The 23,313-nt window shown below is 38.2% G+C and overlaps 1 protein-coding gene across 6 annotated transcripts in view; it reads left to right on the top strand.

Annotated features, from left to right (window-relative positions):
• EFR3A (EFR3 homolog A) overlaps positions 1-20,680 on the top strand; it is an 84,837-nt gene extending 64,157 nt beyond the window's left edge. For 5 of the 6 annotated variants that reach the window (XM_054057415.1, XM_054057416.1, XM_054057417.1 and 2 more), the window contains 8 exons: positions 519-650; positions 4,596-4,663; positions 5,676-5,803; positions 10,910-10,998; positions 14,255-14,303; positions 15,441-15,544; positions 16,160-16,209; positions 17,405-18,835. In XM_054057415.1, coding sequence (XP_053913390.1) covers positions 519-650; positions 4,596-4,663; positions 5,676-5,803; positions 10,910-10,998; positions 14,255-14,303; positions 15,441-15,544; positions 16,160-16,209; positions 17,405-17,510 — 726 coding nt within the window. In that variant the 3' untranslated portion in view covers positions 17,511-18,835. Of the gene's footprint in view, positions 1-518; positions 651-4,595; positions 4,664-5,675; positions 5,804-10,909; positions 10,999-14,254; positions 14,304-15,440; positions 15,545-16,159; positions 16,210-17,404; positions 18,836-19,205 lie in introns of those variants that run through there. The other variant, XM_054057414.1, reaches the window with a different exon arrangement.
• The last annotated feature ends 2,633 nt before the right edge of the window (positions 20,681-23,313 follow it).

Here is a 23,313-nt window from a genome sequence, read left to right as displayed (position 1 = left end):
ATGAAACCCTGAAATGTAGAGTGTATCCTTAATTTTAAAACATGTCACTGAACCAAATTCCTAGTTAATTAGAATGACATTAGGAGTTTTACTTGACAAAAGTAATTCAGTCTGAATAAACACAGAAATGCTAATAATTACTAAATAATTTCCTTTATGCTACCATATCTTCGACTCACAAAAGAGATACTTTTATTATTAAACCACTGTTTCCGATTTTCCTTAAAAAAGTTATGATCAGCAGGGGGTCCTTTTGAGAACTTCAGGACAAGAGACTACCAGTCAGAGAAACAGAAGTTTAAGTGGAGTAGATTTAATTCTCTTCTTAACTTTAGATCAATATATTACCTAATTCGAAAGGGAGCCAGAAGACTAGAATTTTAAGGTGAGAGGTTTTAAATGCCAGTACTAGGTAGTTGTCATATGTCAGCAAGTGTTACTAATAATAACTTTGAGTTCCATATATTCAGGACAGCCTATTAGCTTTGGAAGGTGTAACGCTACGCTTTATATTCCAGGACATTGCCATCATCAATGAAGACAATCTGCCTATGTTTAATCGTTGTGGTGTCATGGCATTGGTTGCAGCATACCTAAATTTTCTGAGTCAGATGATTGCAGTTCCTGCTTTTTGTCAGCATGTCAGCAAGGTAACACATGATTAAGTAGTTTAAGTAGTTCAGTACGTGTTCTACTGTAAAATTGCTAAATAATTTCAATACCATGAGCAAGCAATTGCTCATGGTATTGATCTCTATATTTGTATCTACCAACACTGCTCTTTGTCTTTGGTCTTCGATGGCATTACTTGCCAACTCTGAAAACTGTCATAGTATAGTTAGGGTTGGAAGGGACCTTAAAGATCATCTAGTTCCAACCTCCATGGGCAGGGACATCCCACTAAATCAGGCTGCCCAAGGCCCCATCCAACCTTGCCTTGAACACCTCCAGGGATGGAGCATCCACAACCTCCCTGGGCAACCTGTTCCAGTGTCTCACCACTCTCGTGGTGAAGAAATTCTTCCTAATGTCTAGTCTAAATCTAACCCTCTCCAGTTTATACCCATTCACCCTGGTCCTATCCCCACCAGCCTTATGAAGCCTCTCCAGCTTTCCTGTCGGCCCCCTTCAGGTACTGGAAGGTCACTATAAGATCTCCTCTGAGCCTTCTTTTCTCCAGGCTGAACAGGCCCAACTCTCTCAGCCTGTCTTCATAGGGAAGGTGCTCCAGCCCTCCGATTATCTTTGTAGCCCTCCTCTGGACCCGTTCCAACAGCTCCATATCCTTCTTACGTTGAGGATTCCAGAACTGGACACAGTATTCCAGATGAGGTCTCACAAGAGAGGAGTAGAGGGGCAGAATCACTTCCCTCAACCTGCTGGCCACATTTCTTTTGACATAGTCCAGAATACAGTTGGCCTTCTGGGCTGCGAGCGCACATTGCCGGCTCGTGTCGAGCTTCTCATCCACCATCACCCCCAAGTCCTTCTCTGCAGGGCTGTTCTCAATCACATCATCCCCCCATTGTGTACTGAAACCGGGGATTGCCTCGACCCAGGTGCAGGACCTTACACTTGGCCTTGTTGAACCTCATGAAGTTCCCAGAGGCCCACTTCTCCAGCCTGTCCACGTCCCTCTGGATGACATCCCGCCGTTCTGGTGTGGCAACTACACCACTTAGCTTGGTGTCATCTGCAAACTTTCTGAGGGTATTGAACAGTACTGGTCCCAGTATGAACCCCTGAGGGACACCACTTGTCAGGGATCTCCATCTGGACTTTGAGCCGTTGACCGCTACTGTCTGAATATGACCTTCCAACCAGTTTCTTATCCACCTTACGATCCACCCATCAAATCCATATCTCTCTACTTTAGAGAGAAGGATGTTGTGTGGGACTGTGTCAAAGGCTTTACAGAAGTCTAGATAGATCACATCTGTTGGTTTACCCATGTCCACTGCTGCGGTTACCCCATCATAGAAAGCCACCAAGTTGGTCAGACAGAACCTGCCCCTGGTGAAGCCATGCTGGCTGCCATTAATCACCTCGCTGTCCTCCATGTGCTTTAGCATAGCTTCTGGGAGGATCTGTTCCATGATCTTCCCAGGCACAGAGGTGAGGCTGACAGGTCGGTAGTTCTCAGGGTCGTCTTTTCTACCCTTTTTAAAAATGGGCACAACGTTACCCTTCTTCCAGTCACCAGGGACTTCTCCTGATAGCCATGACTTTTCAAATATCATGGAGAGTGGTTTGGCAACCACATCTGCCAATTCCTTCAGGACTCTGGGATGCATCTCATCAGGTCCCATGGACTTATATATGTTCAGGTTCCTCAGGTGTTCGTGAACCTGATCCTCTGCTACTGGGGGGGGAGTAGGGTCTACCCCCCTGGTCACCATCTTCCTGTCCCATGACCCGGGAGGGGTGATGAGAGCTGTTATCAGTGAAGACTGAGGCAACAGAGTTGTTGAGTACCTCAGCCTTTTCCTCATCTGTTGATACATGATCTCCATTTCCAGTTATCAGTGAGGGTACGTTCTGTGTGCCTGTAAAAGCCCTTCTTGTTGGTCTTTGCTTCCCTTGCCAAGTTCAGCTCCAACTGCACCTTGGCCTTCCTAACTTCATCCCTACACAACCGGGCAGCGTCTCTATACGTGTCCCAGGTTACCTGTCCCTGCTTGCACTGCCTGTGAAGTTCCTTCTTCTTTTTTAGTTTAACCAGCAGGTATCAAGTCAGCCATGCCGGTCTCTTCCCTTTCTTGCCTGATTTTCTACATACGGGGACTGAGCTCTCTTGCGCCCTGTTGAAAGCTTCCTTAAATATTTTCCAGCTCTGCTCCGCTCCCTTGTCTCAGAGGATGATGTCCCAGGAGGTCCTACTGAGTAATTCCTTGAAGAGCTGGAAGTTTGCTTTCCTGAAATTTAGTGTCCTGACTATAGTCCTCATCTGTCCCATATCCCTCTGGACCTTGAACTTCGCCAGCACATGATCACTGCAGCCCAGGCTGCCACTGATCCTAACGTCACTAAAGAGTTTGCTTGTATTGGTGACCAAAAGGTCCAGTATTGCTTCTTCTCGGGTGGGGGTCTCTATCAGCTGGACTAAGAAATTATCTTAGATGCACTCCAGGAGTCTTCTGGATTGCCTATAGCTTGCTGTGCTACTTCTCCAGCATATGTCTGTGTGGTTGAAGTCCCTGGGCAGGATGAGAGCTTGAGAGCGTGAAGCCTCCTGTGGAGGAAGAAGGCTTCATCAGTTGTCTCACCTTGATGGGGTGGCCTGTAGTATACACCAACTACAAGATTCCCGTTGGTTCTTCCGTCTTTAATTTTTACCCACAAGCTTTCAACCTGTTCATGGCTATTCTTCAACGACAGCTCTTCACATTCTATCCCTTTCCTGAGACAGAGGGCAGTGCCTCCACCCCTCCTTCCCGCTTTGTCTCTCCTGAACAACGTGTAGCAGTCAATAGCCATGTTCCAGTCATGGGACTCATCCCACTACATTTCCATGATGGCAACCAGATCATAGCTTTCAAGTAGCACAGTAGCTTCCAGCTCCTTCTGCTTGTTGCCCAAGCTTCTTGTGTTAGTGTAAAGGCACTTCAGCTGGGCTGACAGTTGCATCACCTTCCCAGTGGACCTTCCTTTGCCTATAAGGTGTTTTGGAGAAGTCTCCTCTCTGACACCTGACCCCTGACACCCGTCCTTCCACCTTTTGTTAAATGCTGGTTCTGTGTTAACCCTTTCCCCCTTCATATCTACTTTAAAGGCCTATCTACAAGTCCCGCAAATTCCCAGGCAAAGATCCTCCTGCTCCTCTGAGAAAGGTGGCTTCCATCTGAAGCCTGTAACCCTGGTGCCATGTAGGCCATCCTGTTATCAAAAAGCTCAAAGTTATTGTTGTGACATCAGCCACGGAGGCATGTATTAATAGACTGGAACCGTCTGAGCTGTTCTATGTCACCACCTGTTATTATGAGGAGGGAAGAAAAAATCACCTGGGCCCCTGATTCGCCCAGTAGCCATCCCAAAGCCTTAAAATCACTTTTAACCTCCCTTGGGCTTCTTACAGCTGCTTCAACACCTCCCACATGGAGCAGCAGTAATGGGTAATAGTCAGTTGTTCTCACCAGGTTGGGAAGTTTCTTGATTACATCTCTTACCCAGACTCCTGGGAGGCAGCAGATGTCCCTGTGAGTAGGGTCTGCTCGACATATTGGACCCTGTGTCCCCTTCAATAGAGAGTCTTCTACAACTATGACTCTCCTATCGGTCCTTGTGCTGGTTGTAGCAATGGCGTGTTTACGTTATTTCGGTCTCTGACCCTGCTCTGGTGTGGGTGCATCTTCCTCCATGTTTTCCTCTGCTCTGTCCTCCACATTGAGAGCCTCAAATATGTTGCGGAGCAACAACTGAGGTGGTGTGAGCAAGGAGGGGGTTGATTTTCTGCCCCATTGGTGGACTCGCTTCCACTCCCTACTGCCTTTTGAGCCTTTGCCCACAACCTTAGGGGGAGAAAATGCCTGATCCTTTTGCTGAGAAAATAGCTATAAAACTACTTCATTTGTACTGTTTGTCTTGTTTTATTTCAGGTTATTGAAACTAGAAGTCTGGAAGCATCTTATTTTCTACCAGAAACAATTTTCAAAGACAAATGCAAGTAAGTAAATACAGAATGTGAATTAATGAACAATGAAGTACCTATTTTACTATTAAAAATTGCACATCATTCAAATACGTTGTGTATGTGAAAATCAGTTTTGAGGTTTACATCTGCACAATACAGTGCTCGTTGTAAGTGCTAACCTAGCAAAATGAACTTTCACTGAATCACAAGATGGATGAGGTTGGAAGGGACCTCTGGAAATCCTCTGGTCCAGTCACCCTGCTCAAGCTGGTCACCTAGAGCAGGATGTCCAGGACTGCATCCAGATAGCTTTGGAACATCTGCAGGGATAGAGAAGCCACGATTTCTCTGGGCAGCCTGTGCCGGTGCTTGGTCACCTTCACAGTAAAAAGGTGTTTCCGGATGTTCACTGGGCACCACTAAAAAGGTCACTGCTCTGTTGACTTTCTACCCTCCTTCCCTTAAGGTAGTTGCATGCCTAGTTTTGTCCATGTTGAATGGTCTCAGCTCTCTCAGTCTTTCTTCATTGGAGAGATTCTCCAGTCTCTCAGTCCACCTTAGTGTCCCTTCGTTGGACTCTGCAGTAAGTCCACGTCCCTCCTGTCTTGAGGAGCCCGGCGCTTGCCAGAGTACTCCAGATGAGGCCTTACCAGTGCTTTGTAGAGGGGAAGGCTCCACTTCCCTTGTCCTGCTGGCAATAACTCTACTAATGCAACCCAGGATACCCTTAGTCTTGTTTATCACCAGGGCATATTGCTGGTGAATGGCAAATACTATTACTCTGCAGGTTTTTTCCATTTAACAGAGACCATATTCTCTCAAGATGTAGCACAATAGGTGAGGAACATAATTGATATAACCAAGAAGTGTTCAGGTAATTAAATATTGCAGTGGTATTCAATGAACTCATTTTGGAATGTATATTAATTCCTAAATAACTGAAGAAGATTGACCCTTTTTGGTTGCTTGCAGACATTATGGAAATACTTTATTAATGAACAAATCTCTATTAGTAGATAATAACTTCAAATATGTGTCTTGACAGTCTTCCAAAATCCTTAGAGAAGGACGAAAAAAATTTATTTTTCCTGACAAACAAGATTGCTGAATCATTAGGAGGCAGTGGATACAGTGTGGAAAGATTGTCAGTTCCATATGTACCCCAGGTAACAGGTAAGCTGTGATTAGAGGCAAAACTGCTAAGTACCAGTTATTATGAATGCTTGCTTAATGTGTTGTGTGCCATTGAAATGTAGCGTGAGCACTTGTCAACAAAACTTAATGATAGAGTAATTTCGTTTTCTCAAGGTTTTATTTTTTTCTCATTAGCTACTGTATTATTGCTAAGAAGATTCAACTTTGTGTCTTTTTAAAATTTATTTTTTCCTTAAGTTCAGGAGGTGGGGCAGAAAATTCTTGGACCCACTTTAGCTGTTTTTAATGAAGTCTTTGCTTTCAGAAGATATCTAAGAAGATAGTAGTCGTTATCGCTGTTTGTCTGTATGAACTTTAGCTAACAAGTGAGGAAGGATAATACAAGTCAGCATACTCTATCCTTTTCATGTAAACACTAGATGGAACGTGTTCTATGATTTTACTATATGGCCTTGTGCTGACTGGAGATGTTTCCCTTAGTAAAATTCTCAATAAGCAGATGTTAATTTAATGAAGAATGTTGTGTTTTGTTCCATTAGATACCTATCCTAGCTTAGTGTCAGGTAACACAATGAAAATAACGGATGCCTAAGGAAGATTTATGAGAGTTCATGCTACGAAGGATGCGTGAATACTGTGTGAATGACGGACTAGTTTGTGATACTATGTGTTTTCACCTTTTAATATATTTTCAATGGCCAATTGAGTAACTTTCTGAAAAAAAAATGGAAGACCTTGTTTTATTAATCATGCGTGTTTTGTGGCTGTACATAACAGATGGATATTCTAATAGACTTTGGGGCATCCCAGTCTGACATTCCAGTCTGAAATAAAAGTGCCTAGCAGGAAAATTATTCCTATGCTTTGTAGCTCATGCATAGAAAGAAACGTGGTGCATGTGGACAGTGAATGCCAGATCTGTCCCACTTGCAGTACAATTCAGAGATATTACTGCCTGCTCTTGAATAAGACTTTTTGGATACCTGCTATTGGAGGAAATGAGTTCTCCACAACAGCAGATGTGGTTTTGCCTCGGGTGCTAGCAGGCAAACTAGTGATATATTCTGACAATGCCTGTCTTTTCTGTTGCTGGTTGTCTTCTTTTAAAAAGGAAAATGTTGCTATACTTGACAGATTCTTTCTTCTGGCATCCAAAATAACACTTAGCATTGTATTGTAATATTGACAGAAGAGGTAAGTAGCAAGTAAGGAAATTTTACGTTTTCAAATTTTTACTGGCTTTGAGTGAATGAAAATAGAATGAGAAAGATAACTTGGTTTGTTAAGCCTCTTCTAGGAAGTGAGATTTGTTTGTACCCAGAAGACTTTGCTAGGGTTTTCTTGGATACTTTATAAAAATGCATTCCTACACAGGAAGATATATAAGTTCTGACATCAAGGTTAAGTGAATTTAGCTGCCAAGTATGTGATTGGCTGCCTCATTAGGTCATGAGAAATGGCCATTTTAATGCTAAAGCGTAGGTGAGGGAGGGGTGGCAGTAATCTTTTTGTGAAGAGCAGTAGTTGGTTCCATGTCTGTTGCTATTTCTAATTAGGATCGTTAATCTCTGTGGGATATTGAGCCTCCAAGGTTTTAATTTAACTAAATCAGAACCAAAATTAATATTTTGGAATTCTGAAACTTTTTATTTTTTACTTCAATGAAATGTTTCATTTCCACTGTTATAGTACAATGCTAGAATATAACGTTTCAGAAGATGTCATGAATTCTAGTAAAAGATGGATCCATTTTTTGTGTATGTGAAATCTATGGTTGAACCCAAAAAGCCAGTAAGATTTTTTTCTGATCATTTTATATTATTTCTGAATATCAATGAGACAATGCCTTACAATGACTTGGAGACATAAAATCATCATCCTGTCTTTCTTTCAGGTTTTGGTACCTCTTTTCAGTTTGAAAGACATTCTTATTTGCAACTCCTTGTACCTAGTTCTCTTTCTTATTTGGGGGAGGTGGGAAGCTCATAATTTAAATGGACATTTAATCATTTTTTTCTATACGTATATATTTTTTTTGATTTAGCTCTATTTCCATCAGGCAAAAAACCTCATAAATGCAGACACAAGTCAAAAGGTAAAAACAAGTTGTAGGTCAGCCTGCTCTCCTGCTAGCTGTAGTGTATCTGTATAAGATCTGCACAGTCAAAAAAAAAAAAAAGCTTTTAGAAGGCCTTTAGACCTCTAGGCCAGAAATTGTGTTGTACTTTAGTGTTCCCTCTGCTTTTTTTTTTTGTTTGTCTCCTTGGTATGCCTTTAACAATGTTTGCTGCTGCAAGGTTTGCCTTTGTGTTTATTCTTGATTTGGAATTGTATAATATCATAGTTTCCTATGATATTTGTTTTCCTGAGCAGGTAGTAGTTCTATGCGTATCATTTTTGTCGTAGTGCTAATTACATCTTTGAGATTACAAGAACTTGATAGACAGTTGGAAGATCTCAGCTGTTCACAGAATGGTAATTCATCTGGCTGTTCAGGATAAAGGTCTTATTAGTGGGTTATGTATATGTGCATATGTTCTATGTGCATCCCAGTAGTAGCTAGGCTTAGACACTTTACGCACCAGCAGACCTCCTGGTTCCCAGTCTCTCAGTCACTGGCACCTGAGCGTGTGGGTCCTCAAGGCCCACAGCCCCCATCCAGCTGCTGGCACAGATCCTCTTTGTGCATGGTAATGGATACGTGCATGCACATGTGGGTCTCAATCAGTCCCCGGACTCCCTGCTCTTTCTGACAGGTGGTCTGAGCCTTCTCATCCCTCCAGGTGCACTCCCCTTAGAGACAGACTGACTCGCAGAAACACACAAGCACGCACACCCACAGATCTAAGATTACTTGATTTACTCACCTGCTGGTCGCGATTGATATTTCCTCATTGACATGCACTGGTGCTGTGCACCCTCACTCACTGCAGACGCACAGGCCCTCTGCCTTTTGGTCTGAGTCCAGTTCCTGAGCTCAGACCTCCATGCATGCAGCTGCACAAATGATAGTCCCTCACCCAGGTAAAAAGAAATGGGATTTAATGAAAAGATGGGACAGGTTGCACTGATGAGGCTCAGCATGTGGTCAGATGCATGTACTGATCAGTAGACGGTTTATGTGGGACTGATGCCTTTATCCCCTTACCTATCTATTTCCCTTGCTAGCTCTTCCCTAGACCATCTCAATCCTCCTTTCTCCTTCCACTTGGTTTCACCCCTAAACATCCTGTACTAAAGCTTGTGCAGTCCCAAGATGCTGTTCCCCTGCATCTCACAATATCCCCCATACCCCAGGCACTGACCCCACCTTGGCCAATGAGGTGACTCAGAGAGCAGCTCCCATTGCCTCATGGGATGGATGCCAATCCTGGACCATGGGGCCAAGACTCCTGGGACAGCCCTGGCAGGGGCCAGGGCAATGGGTATTGGAGCCCCGGCACTTCCCTCGTGCCTCTGGGCTTCTTTGTGAACAGTGAGCTGAGCTTTGTATCATATAAGAGATAAAATGGCAGTTTTCACAATATTTTACCCACTTAACGTGTAGAAATTAGAAAAGAATGAGCTTTTTATTAGGCATGTATAGCAAAGCATCCATTATAAAAATGAATTCTATCCAAAGTAGCCCCAAAAATGTGTCTTCTGGTGCTTGCATGTCAATTATAAAGAGAGCAGCAAGATGGCAGCAAAGCTGTACTTCTGTCTTGTGTTTATTCTTGAGGGCTAAGGGGTAAGGCTCTGCATGTATTGTGTTGTGTACCAGGGAGCCACCAGAGATTAAAAATGAAGCAAATCCTTCAAAATGCCACTTCAAATGCTCAGGGAGTCTGAAAACCTGGTAAAGACAGCGAGAATTCAGGTGTTTTTTTTCACTAATCTTGTTCTTCCACTGCCTCTTCATCTTAAAATGGCATTTTATTTATATGACTTCTTGAAGTTATTTCTTGATTTTTAAAAGGTGAATACGTATAGCTCTGCTGGAATGAATTCTGTTTGTTCATGCTCAATATTTGCTCTGCAGAAGTGCTTTGCCAGAAGTGTTTTAGACAAGGACTAGTTAAGGACCAGCATAAATTTTCTTGTGGTGAGGGAGTTTTACAGTCGTTGTTCTTATCTTAGTATCAAGTGCCTGTAGACTTAACAACTCTATCTTAGTATCAAATGCCTGTGGTGCAGGTCATCAAATAATAATGGCCAGGTCCATATTGCTTGATTTGTGCTAAAACCTAAAATGGGACATTGCAAATCATGGTTGTGTAAATGAGATGAGTAAAAGTCAGGCCACTCAAGTCTCCAGTTGTCAGAAGATTCTCATGACACATCTGTAAATGTATTTTTAGTAGGATTTTTTAATCTTATGTTAATGTATTAAACATCAAACATAAGAAAAGATTATTGGCATATTGTCATAGGAAAGCCATCACAAAAGGAAAATCCGTCAACTGCTGGATCATTTCATCATATCTGCTTAAACACTAATGACATTGTTGTGCTCCTTTTAGTATCAGCACAGTTGGTTATTCTGGCAACTTTGTAGGCCAGCTGGATTTGCGAAAATGCTTGTAGGAATTTAGAAACTGAGAGGTTTTTTTTTTTTACTGAGTAGATTTTTTAGACTTGCTGAAAATGGTACTTATAGCAACAGGAATAAGGAAAGATTATTGTTCATTTCCATTCAGTAATCTATTCTGACAGTGAGTCAATATAAACTATTTTCTGTTTCAGAATACTTTCAAATTAAGACCTTAATATTTCAATTTTGCAACCAAAGGAAGTTAAGGCTTTTGTAAATTACTCTGCAGCAATATATCATCATGCACTATGTTATTTATTATGCAACTGAACAAGATCTCATCTAATTTTTATTTTTTTAATTCTGGGGTTTCAAGGGAAAGATTGCAAGTTCTGGGATAAGAGAGGTGAGGGACAATGAAAAGGTTATTTTTCTTCATATTTAATAATTTAGAGCAGTAGCTTATGATTTTTTGCAACAAAACAAATGACAGAATAGATGATTTTGGCTTAAATAAGCATATAGAAACAAATCTGTGTCTGATGTGTAGAATTTGATTCGTCATATTTCAACTGTTATACAAAAAGTGAGATAAGTTCTTTTTCTTCTAGATGAGGACCGACTCTCCAGGAGGAAGAGCATTGTGGACACTGTATCTATTCAGGTGGATATTCTGCCTGGCAACAACACAGAGGATAAGGTATGAAAACCAAGGAATATTTTAAAGCAGAAGCGTCGGGGGAGGTGGGAATACAAATGAAGTTTTCCCAGAATGTCTACTATCTAATCATTCTAGCAATGTTAAATGCTTTGGGGGGGGGGCTTTTTATTTTTTTTTATTTCCTACATTTGTAGAAATGTGTTGTCAAAGACCATGATACACATCTTTCAGTATAAAAATATAAAGTATTGTCACTATAGTTTTTACACATAGTACTGCTGAATATGGGGTAGCAATACATACATACAAATAATATTTTTGAGTAAATATACTCAAATATTTTCTTTGCATTTTGAGGGATCAAATAAAAATCCAGCATCTGTATCCCTGAGTCATTTGAAGTATCTGACTGAGTCTTGTTTGTCAACGTGAGGCTGACAAATTTATGACTAGTGGGAGACCTGCTGTCTTTGAGAGGGGCAGGTAAAGACTAGGCAGACCGTCTGCACTGTAGTATGCAATATCACTTTTCCCTTCCAAAAGAGTTCAATGTGCAGTGCTTTAAAGATATGGGGAGGAAAAGGTAGCAACAAAAAGGTCAGATGCAGGGTACGGGAGGTGATGTTAATTATCCTTTAGGAAGACAGTGTTATAATTAAATTATCCCCCATCTTTTGATACTTCATTTGAAGTATTTCTTAAAATAAATTTCTGTTTCTATTGAATCATCGTCAAGGTTCTGCTGATTTTTATTAACCTGATTTCTGCTGGCTGCAATAGAAATTAGCTGCTGAAATAGAGGTGTTTGTTCATGCAAATGAATCTTACCTTTAGCACCTTAAAGGACAAAGCAACTGGGGGCATGAAACAGAATGTGGAGTTAGAGTCATTAATGTTAGTTGAAAATGCAGTATTAAGCTTCTGCAAAGGAGCAAGCCTCGTTTTAGAATTTACTGACAAAATAATTTACCTTTTGCATCATTATTATTATTCCTTTCTACTTTGTGCTGATGATAACTCGGATGATATTCTGTGTTCACTTTTTGTTACTGTGCCTTAACAAGATTACAGGTAAATTAGGTAAGGGTTTAGAGGAAAGAATTGTTTGAAAAATAAGCCAGTTTATCAGTCTTTAGCTTCCTGAAGAGAGTAAATGCTCCTAATAGGAATGGGGGTGTTTGCCATTAGTATCCTAACAATATTTAATGAACATCTCTCTTGAAAGTAGAATTAAATGAGAAAAGCTTCCATTTCATATTCCAGATCATTATACTCATGTTAAGCGATGATCTATAGACATTTTTTGAACAGGATGCAGCAGTTGTAGGTAAATAAAAATCTGTGTATGGGTTCTCAGTTTAATGTGATAAAGTATCTAGGATAACAAATTACTGTGTGTCTCTTCAAAAGAAGAAGTTTATTGATCAGAAACACATGAATCAAAGTATTCCTTCTTTAGTTGCTTTGCAATGTTTGTTTACAATGCAAAAGGAAAACCATTTTTTTCCTAATTTGATGACTGCAAAGTAGTCTTTATACTTAAATAGTGAATATCTGAAAAAGTTTCACAGAGTCATTGAATCATAGAATTATTTAGTTTGGAAAAGACCCTTAAGATCATTGAGTGCAACTCAGCAGATTGAAATTGACAAAATAAGGCTTTATGATTGAGAGCATAGACTACTTAATTAATGGAAGTTTTAGGATTAATGATATATGATATCATTTCTACACTTCCTGAGGTAGAAGAATGTTTACCCATAAAATACCTATTATTGTATACAGTATACAATACAAGTGCATTTCTTCTGTCAGCACAATCATAGGTTTTTGTTGTTGCACATCTGTTAGTGAAAATGGTTTATTTCATAGTTATCTCCATCTATAAGATGGAAGCACTTGTAAAAGCAGATAGTGCTTCTGTGATATTAATAACCAATTATGATGTGGGCTAATATCAGCAACTACTAGGGGTGTTAATTAAAAATCTGAAAGGGGGCCAGAAACAGGAAACATTTTCAAAATATGTATTGTATAAAAGGTAATTATTTCAAAACCTGAATGCTTTTTATTTCTATCATATCCAAAAATATCTCACATAAAGGATGTTTTGCTGTTTATGTATTAATCTTTTGTGTGTTCAGAGGTAGAGAATACAATGCTAATGTAGTAAAATCTGTTAGAAAAGTATCACATCTCCTGAAATAACACTGATGTGAAAAAGGAAACAGTTACTTCTTCTGGCTTTTCCATTTACAGTAGTCAAGTCAGTGAATTAACCAAAAATTAAAGAATTGAGACTCTTCTTAATTGGGTGAAAATAACTTTTTGCTACCTTACAGATGTTTTATCTTGAAACACATTAGACCATTCTAAACAGTTAGCATTTATACGGAAAAATAGAAGCACTGCCTGTTTACGTGTAGTTAGTTTTGAAGGATTAAAGTAAGGCAATCCAAGTCAAGAAAACATGCTATATTCAGGTGAACACCATTTTGCCATCTAAGCTTTCCCCCCTAGTACTATCACAGTGGTTTCACTGTAAATACACTTACTGGCAGAAAATGTAGGTCTATAAAGAATTGAAACCCAAAGATCACAAGCTGGAGCTCTTCAGAGAAATGTTCATGTGTCTTCAGTAATTTTTGCAGCACCAAGCAATTCCTAAGTACATCTACAGAGGCAAATGGATATTCATTTTGCTAAATGAACACATTTTCTCAGTGCACCATACATAGCTTCTTATGAAGAGCCCTTTAGCTCTGATGTTTATGACATAAGCTCCAAATTATTTGGAGCCCATACTTGTATGAAGTTCGCCTAAAGCAATAACCATTTTCCACTCTCCCCTCCCCTAACATTGTTTATTTTAGTGTCACGTTGAACTGGAAGCTCAACTGATCTCAGGAAGCAATTGCTATTATTTGCGACATCTGTCTAAGAACCAGTACTGAGGCTTATCGATATAGAAACACAGTATATTATTGACCCAAAAGAGTATTCTGCCAAAATTCAAGTCTACTTTTCCACAGTATTGTTGCCATAGAGCATCTTGACCAGAATCTGGAAAGTTTTCCTTGAACATGCTTGATAAAAAGTTCCTCACAAGTTGGAGTGGCTTGAAAATGTGAATTAGTGATCTATTGGCTGTCATAGAAACTCCAGATAAAGCTATTAATTTTTTTAAAGCAGAAAAGCTCTGTGGCCATTTTGGTCTTCTCTATTTTTCATATTCCTTGTTTTTTAGAAGCTTATTATATATGAGGTTTAAGGAGTTTTGTTTCCTTGTGTGTAGGTTGATAATACTGAAGAAATCACCTTTGAAGCTTTGAAGAAAGCAATTGGTAAGTTGTTTTACAATTGTGTTTATGCAGCATAGTTCTAGGTTACTGTGGAATAGCTAGAGAAGATCTTGCCAGAATAACATAATTAAAATATTACATTTGTTTCTCTTCAACTAGTAAATTTATTTAAAACTTCAGTTATTTATTTATACATTTATGAGATGATATCTTGATAATTTTAGTGCATTCATTTCTGAAGCTAATGTGACTGAACAAAAAGCATCTGGAAATGCTCGTCATCTATTAAATTTGCCCTCAAAGGCCAGGCTATAAATAACATGAGATTTTCAAATTCCATTGAGTGGTTGTATATAAAGCAACTTAAATATGTATGTAACTTTATGTATTGAGATTTTTAAGGTTTTCAATTCATTCAGAAAGTAGAGTTTAAGGTACACACTGAGGACTTCAAAAATACTCTATTTTTTACTTAGCATATGGATGCACATATATCTGATTTTGTTTAAAAGAATGTTTTTCTTACAAGTGATCCAGCTACCAGAACTCAGAATTATCCAGTTTCCTTATTTTATATCGTCATAAGTGATTCATATTTAATGCTGTCCAGGCACAAAATCCTTGCAGAAATATGGATTAGACATTGATGTTTTAAACAACAGACACTGACATTTTAAACAGTAATTCAATCTGACAGTTTTCCAAACCTGCCTAATCACTGAAATATTTAAATTCAGTAGATGCTGCAAAGTTCTAGCTGGTTGTAGGTTCACTCAGCCTATGGAGTTTGAACTCACTTTTCCCAAATGTTCATAGAAAACCCTGCCCACCTGTCTGCGAGGGAGACTACTCCTGTCTTTTCTTTTGAAACTAAACTTCTGTGCAGTGAGTGAAGAGTGCATTCTTGAGTCCAGATAGTAAAACAAAACGAAGACTGCATCTACTGGTAATTAAAATGCAGACTAAGAAAGGTGTAAAACTGAGGTCCTCAAACCAGTCTCTGAAATTATCTGCATTTTGCTTTAGAAGGAGTGACAGATGACAGCTCACTTGAGTATGATTGCATCACTTCAAGTAGTGTTCATTTGCCTCTGCAGTGTACATTTGAAGGTTTATATCACCTGATAGTACTTGATGAGCAAAGATTCCATTTGCAATTATTTACTTATTTTTTTTAAGATAACAATGGACTTGAAGAACAGGAAAAAGAAAAAAGGCGTCTCGTGATTGAAAAGTTCCAGAAAGCGCCTTTTGAAGAAATTGCAGCACAATGTGAAACCAAAGTGAGTTTCTGAAAAACGTTTTACAGCATTTGAGATACTCATATAAACATTACCGGGGATGTGCCGGCTAAAGGCGGTTAATATCAACACGTCACTGCTGCTGTTACTTCTAGAGAAGTTCAATTCTTCGTTTTCAGCTGCTACCTTTACTGTTATTAATGTAGGGAAATTCCAGTTATTTACAGTCTGCTTTTGATTGTTCCTAGACCATTTGAAAAGGAATGGAAATTCCTTACAGTCCTGATCTTAATGTTTTCCTTAGTATTTGAAAATCTAGATTCATGGTCCATTCCTATTTCATCCTGCAATAAATGGAGCAGTGTTTACCCTATTATGTATTTTGAATAACTGTGTTTCACGTTTGTTTAAACTCGTCTGCAACAGCAAAACTTGCTATATAATTCTTTACACACCAAGGCAGGTTCACTCAATCTCACGTGCCTCTTCAAGGCTCAGAATCCAATCCTTGCAGCAGTGAAATTCAGATAGGAAATGCTGCCTAGATTTGATCCGTGGTGGTGTGAAACACACTCACTGAGTATGGCCCGGTGCATTCATTTTATCTTGGTTTCAATATACAGTAGTTAATAATTCAATTTTAATTTTCTTTCCTAGGCAAACTTGCTTCATGATAGACTTGCGCATATACTGGAACTCACCATTCGGTAAGGCTTTATTGAAGAAGAATATGATGAATTAAAAATTAGTTATAAAGCAGTTGTGACTACTTTCAGGCAATCATGTCATAGAGTTCTTAGACACATGTAGTAGGCAGAAAATAATAACTGAGTATTGTGATTTAACCACAGCAGATGTTTAAGCCCCACATGGCCTCTGGCTAACCACTTCAGTGGGATGGGGAACAGAATTAGAAGCATAAAAGGGAGAAGACTTGTGGATTGAGATAAAGACAGTTTAATAGGTAACGCAAAAGCAATGCACACAAGCAAAGAAAAACAAGGAATGCAATCACTGCTTCCCATCGGCAACCATCTCCAAGAAAGCAGGGCTCCATCACATGTAACAGTTAATTGGAAAGACAAATGCCATCACTCAGAACGTCCCTCCCTTGCTTCTTCTTCCCCCAGCTTTATATGCTGAGCATGATGTGATATGGTGTGGAATACCCCTCTGGTCAGTTGGGATCAGCTGTCCCAGCTGTGTCCCCTTCCAGCTCCTTGTGCGTCCCCACAGATGGGGGGAGTGAAAAAGCAGAAAACACCTTGCCTCTGTGTAGGTGCTACTCAGCAATAATTAAAACATCTCTGTGCTATCAACACTGTTTTCAGCACAAATCCAAACCAGAGCCCCGTCCTAGCTGCTATGAAGAAAATTAACTCTATGCCAGCCAAAATGAGTACACTGAAGAAGAGTATTCTTCATCTAAAAGAGTTATTTTGATTTTTACTGTTACTGTTTTGAATTTTTAGGTAGTGGATAATATCCAAAAAGCATGTCATAGTATACTTATATAATTTCTTTGTGTATCGTTAATATTGAAGAGTGCTGCTGTTTTCCCATGGTGTGTCTGAGAAAGTGATTATAAAATGAGCACTCAAAATAGTACATGATATTATTATATGTTGTGCACATTTATTGCACGTTATGAACAGTATTTCTTAGTAATAAAATGCATTTTCATAGTTCTGTAACATCACTGAATTGATGATTTAGACCAGAATACAAAGAAAAACCCACCTGAAACACTATAATTTCATTAGAATTTCAGGAATAGGATAAAATATTGGTCAGTGAGGAGGGGGGAAGGTAATTTAGTCAGCCATTCATGTATCAAGTTATAAAAAAGAAAACAGTTTAAAGAATTATAAATTACATATATTGATTGTTCTTCTCGTGCAGTCCTCCACCTAGCCCCTCAGGAACGATGACCATTACTGCTGGACATGCTCATTACCAATCTGTTCCGGTCTATGAGATGAAGTTTCCAGACCTTTGTGTGTATTAAGTGTCTTCTGAAGTCTGCTGGACATTATTTAGAATAGAGTACAATAGAAAGAACAAGATGAGTTTTCAAATTTTATTGTTTATTTCATCTAAACTAACTTTAAAATAATGATGGACATAAGCCAAATACAGATTATTCTAGCTGAACTCATGAGACTGTCCTGAGCTGTTTTCTTCTGTAATGTATTTGAAGTTAGGTTTTTCATGTATCATGTTTCTTCATTTTCATATTTGAGTACATGTAAAAGTCAGATTTAAACTTGTCATATAGATTAATATTTCATTTCCTCTAAGAATTTGTATGTCTGTAAATTCCTTTAATGTGAAGGGTTGTAATCGAAGAACCTTTAAAGCTTTTTTAGTTTATTTCTGTTTGTTGGGTTTTTATTTTTTTCTCCCCTCCACATCGATTATGTATCTAAATAGAATGCTTTTGGCTTGCTTCATCTACATAAATGTATCTAATGGCATGTTGCCTTAATTCCCTTTTCTTCATGCTGTCATGGCTACCCAACGTATTTATTTTGGAATATATGGAAAAAACAATACCTTACATGTGTTCAAGTACAGTAAATGAATTAATGGACACTTGTTAAGTATTTTTTTAATGCATCACATAACGTGCTTTTTAGGTATATATGCCCAGTATATGTCCTGTTTCTTGCTAAAAGTTAACTGCTTTTCTGAAGAGAGGAGAAATCTCCTCTTGAAATGCTGAACTGTGCAATATTTTTCATGTCTTAAAGTGTATGGTTTACAGACTGTACTTTTGAAAATGCAGTAGTATTTTGCTGTCTGCTTTAGTATAAATACATGAGAGATATATTTAGTATAGCAGAAAATAAACTGAGGACATTTTAAATCATAAATACAAAAATTACAAATATATTCTATGAGATATTCTCCATAGTTTATTACAGCTTTTTTAATGATATTTTAGAAACTGTAAGAATGGCTGAAACTGTTTAAAGACCAAGAATTTATTATGTATGTTTTCAAGCAAAAGCATTTTTAAAGATGCATCTCTGTGTTCATTTTTGTTTCATTCTCAAACCTTTCTAGAAATAAAGAAAATGTGGTAACTTTCATAGGTTTATGTATCTGAGTATACTCTTCAAATGTAAATAAAGTAAAACTGATATAGTAAATTACTGAGGTTTTGATCGTGATTGTCAAGACTGTCTTAATGACTCACTAAATTCTGCAGGCAAAAAGAAAATACAGCTTTCATTGATGCCAGGAATAGTAAGTTTGAAGTCTCTTTATCAGAATCTGACTGAAGCAGCACAAAAGTAAATGAATGTTCTCAATTATACATGTAAGGCATTTAAGTTAGCCTGCAGTCTAAACAGTGATCAGGCCATGAACAAAGTGATTTAACTTCAATTAGCCCTGCTTTGAGCAGGAGCTTGGTTTAGATGACCATCAGAAGTTCCAGCCTAAATCTATTATTGCATAGTTCTAACATATGAATGGTCATCAGGCCAGCTAATCTGTTTTGAGCATTTGCAATCTCACTGTAGAAGAGATTTTGAGTTTTTTGAACTGTAGTACAGTATTGCACTGGACTACTTTAAAAAGCCTGATGTGAAATGTCATCAGAGAAATATCAGCTACTTAAACCTATGAGATAATGTGCTGAGACTTTCAGAAAGCATTCACAAAACTCAAAAGGTAATTGAGACCTTCTTTTCAGTTTAACAGTGCAATCACAGCTGTTAGTGGATGACGAAACAGCCTCTTATCTACAGCATTCCGTTGTGATTTTTACTGCTGCAGCGTATCAGCCTGATCAGACCACAGTCTACACATAAATAGGACTCGTTACTTAGCTTTTAGTTTTCACTTTTTGGGGTTTTTTTAAGGTAAGACATACTAGTTTTTTGGCCTATATAAAGAGTGTAATTTTTTAAATAGTAAATCTAACCTAGGGATACACTGTAAAACACTTATTCACTCTGTCATTTTTTAAGAAGAACACTGTGCACTTTTGTACAAAAAGAAAATAAGGAGTCTAAAAAAATAAGAATGTACTTCTGTTTGCACTCTTGCAGTATGGAGACTGTGCTGTAAATACAGGATTGTTTTTGTGATTGATTTCTGTTGCATGAATGCTGCATGTGAAAATAACTAGAGTCAGCATTTTGTTTTCTGTTCTGTTTATGAAGTATTCTTCATTTATGCTAATAACAGGTTTCCATGGTATCGATGTTCAAATGAGCTTTGTGTGGGAAATGCAGGTGTTGTACAGGTATTGTGCAGGGAATGAAGAGTTTGTAACACTCTGTGTTCACATGATGTTTAATTTCTTCCTTTTTGGACATTCAGGGACTCTGTAAGTTGGTAATTGGTTCACTCTGGCCTTTCTAAATAGCTGGGAGATGGGAGTGACTGTAAAATGTATGGTTTTGATAGCTATTGTTATATGTAGCTAATGAATGAAACCAAATGAATGAAGAATGCTGTTGTACAGTATAAAGCTGCTTTGTTTCACTTATCTCTTTATGTTCTTGAGGCAAGTTGCAGAACTTAAAAGCTCCGTATGCATACTGGCCCTGTATTACCTGCAACAAATTGAGTACTGTCACGATGTCTGTGAATTGATATCCAGCTGTTCAAATATATACCAGCTTTGGCTTTGGGTTCTATTTCCCACTGTGTCATTTTGAAAAATTACAGCTTTTGGTAGTGGGTTAAATCCTTGTTAATTTCAAAAGATAGAAATAACTTGTTGTCCAGAATCAGAGTAGGGCTGATTTGTCTGTTGTTCTGATGGTCATATATTCTGTACTGTACATAATGAACCAGTTTCAATAAATGTAAGAACACACTGTGCAATCTATATTTAAGCAATAAAATAAACCAAAATTTCAAATTATAGCATTGCAGCATTATTAAACTACCACTATTTATGTTTTAACCATTACTATTTCCAAGACCAAGTTGATAATACAATACAAAAATTGTTTCCTAATAGCAAACAAGCTTCAGGAAGATAAATTAGCTATGCATTTCAGGCCTACCTCTCTGGTTAAGAAAACATTGAGTTTGTAATATCAATTTCAACCATTAAAGTTATTGGTGTGTGTGAAGATCTGTATGCAGCTCACCCATAGGTAGCATTTTTCAAACAGTGATGGCATCTAATTGGGCTGAGTATTACACTGTTGTTTGCTGATGTATTTTTCTGGTAGCATTCATTTATTTAAATGGTTTTAATAGTGTAATAGAAGCGGGAAGAATATTTTTGTTTTTCCCAAGTGAAGGATCTCTCGGGTTGTTTTGTGTGGATCTCCTTCAATAGTGGTTCTCAACTGGTTGTCTTCTATCAGAGAAGAACATGTGCAACCTTCCTCATCTTCAAGGCTCTTGTTTCCATTATGAAATTTTTGAAACCAATGTCAAACTGTATGTTTGTTAACAGTGCCCTGACTAAATGCTTGGTTGATCTTGCTAGCAGTTGTCACTGCTTTATGCTCCCTTTTGAACTCATGCAACAAAATCACTCAAATTTGCTTTTTTTCCCATCTTTAATTTGACAACATAATATAAAAAAGAATAAGGCAAACCTATTAGCATAAGTAAGCAGAGTAAATTTTGCACTTTAAAATGATGTACTATAGGAACACTGCTAAATAAAAGAATAATCAAAAATAAGCATCACAGTTTACAATGACAAAATCTGCAATTACTTTTGCACCTACCTGATAGTAGCCATGCGTAGGAGATTATTTTAAATCTAAAGAGAAGGTGTAGAGGTGAATCAGGCATTCTGTCACCATGCCACATGAGACCAGACAAGGAGGGATAAAAGTGGCAACCGCTGCAGTTGTAAGACTAAACAAAAGTGACCTGTTTAGAGCTACTTTCAGGGTATTGGGCAAGTCTCTATGTTTTGCTTCTTCACACTGGTGCTTTTATTTGAAATGTTTAGCTCATTCATTGCTCACGATTTTAATGATGGTGTGACTTCTAGTACTTAAAGGGGTTCTACATGAAAGATGGGGAGGGGAACCTTATCAGGCAGTGCATTTATAGAACAAGGTGTAATGGTTTTAAGCTGAAAGAGGAGAGATTCAGATTAGCTATTAGGAAGACATTTTTTACTGTGAGGGTGGCACTGGCACAGGTTGCCCAGAGAAGTGGTAGGTGCCCCATCCCTGGAGGTGTTAAGACCAGGTTGGATAAGTCTTTAAGCAACCTAACCTAGTGGAAGGTGTCCCTGCCCATGGCAGTAAAGTTGGAACTGGATGATCTTTAAGGACCCTTCCAACCTAAACTATTCTGTGATTCTAAGGTGACCAACCAGTACGCATGAATAGTGCTGTTTTCCAGAGTTCATGTCTTCCTAAATTATGTTGAGTTGTTTATGAAATCACATTGCCAAATCTTTAATACTTTATCAGCCTACAGGAAAAACTGCTTAAAAAAATTAAAATAAGTAAATTAGTAACTAATGAAGTAAAAAATCTTTTTTACATTAGTAAATAACAGAATAGTTGTTCACTTTAGAGAAACAACTAGGTTTTAGCTAGCCCTGCCCCATATCTTTGGGAAAAAAATAGTGTAAAGTTACTGTGAGAATGAGAGATGAAAAAAAGCTCTGCTGAATATCTGATCTTGGTCTACTTATACTTTTTAAATTATTTTAGCACTGATCTCTGCAAATGAATAAATATAGCTAATCATAGCTAGATTATTAAAGACTTCTCTTTATCAACACAATTCATATCGTAGTAATTACTGTACAGAATCACTCTGGTATTTAATTCTTTCTGAAATAAAAGATACTGGAAAAAATGCCTAAAGGAATAAATGACAACATTGCCTCAATAACACCATATTGATACTGGAATTTCTCTGCTACTTGATTATCTCAAATGATCCATCTCTTATATCGGTGATCAAAAAATTCAGCATATCTCAAAATGAGCATATGGATGTTTCATTTTTATACCTGTGAATGTAATACTGGTTTCTAATAGTAACCAGAAAGGGATGGTATGGATTTCAAATGCAGCCTTCACAGCAGCAGCACTGCTGTCATCAGAGAAATCAGTTTGTGTTGTTATTAAGAATAAATGCACTTAATTCACTTGTTTGAAGGCACATTTTCCCTGTTTCAGCTAATTAGCTATCTGACCTTTGAATTATTTTTATTTATAAATGCCATAAAATATAAATTAGTCTTTATCGCTATGATGAAAGGCTGATAAAAGCCATTCCAATTCTGAAAAATGTAAACATATCAACACAAAGCAGATCTCATCCTCAGCACTGAACAAAAATGGACATCTTAGAGGTTTGGGGAATTTTGCTTAAACACTGAAGTGCCCTTTTCCTGTGCAGCATAACAGGGTGCAGGGAATCAATGTTAATTAAGGTCTTGTCTGCAGATAGAATTTCTCACCTCACTCAGCTATCCCTTCAGCCTCCCCTTAATGAGAAAGTCTTCATCTTCTGGGTTTTTTTCACAAGTGCTAATGTTGTAAACACTGTAGACAGCGGGATTCCTTGTGGCTGAATACCTTTGGGGTTTGGTTTTGATCTTGGTTTTTTGTGATATTTTTCAGTTTTTTTTCTCCACTGCTGTAATCCTTTGCAGTTTTAATGTTTGAAAAATACTGAAGAGGGAATAGCACCAACTAGAGATTTATAGAATTTTAACTGCTCTCCAAGAACATTCACTGTTAATTTTACCTGGTCTTCTCACAATGTCCAATTTGCATGAGGACATTAAATGGTTTCTTGAATACAGAGGGCAACACCACCACCCCTTCTTCCTTGTCTATCCCTTCTGAATA

The sequence above is a fragment of the Cuculus canorus genome, chromosome 2, assembly GCF_017976375.1.
Source record: "Cuculus canorus isolate bCucCan1 chromosome 2, bCucCan1.pri, whole genome shotgun sequence".
In the NCBI taxonomy this organism is placed as follows: Eukaryota; Metazoa; Chordata; class Aves; order Cuculiformes; family Cuculidae; genus Cuculus; species Cuculus canorus.
Note: the sequence above shows the minus strand (reverse complement) of the source record. Positions and strands in the feature narration are given on the sequence as shown.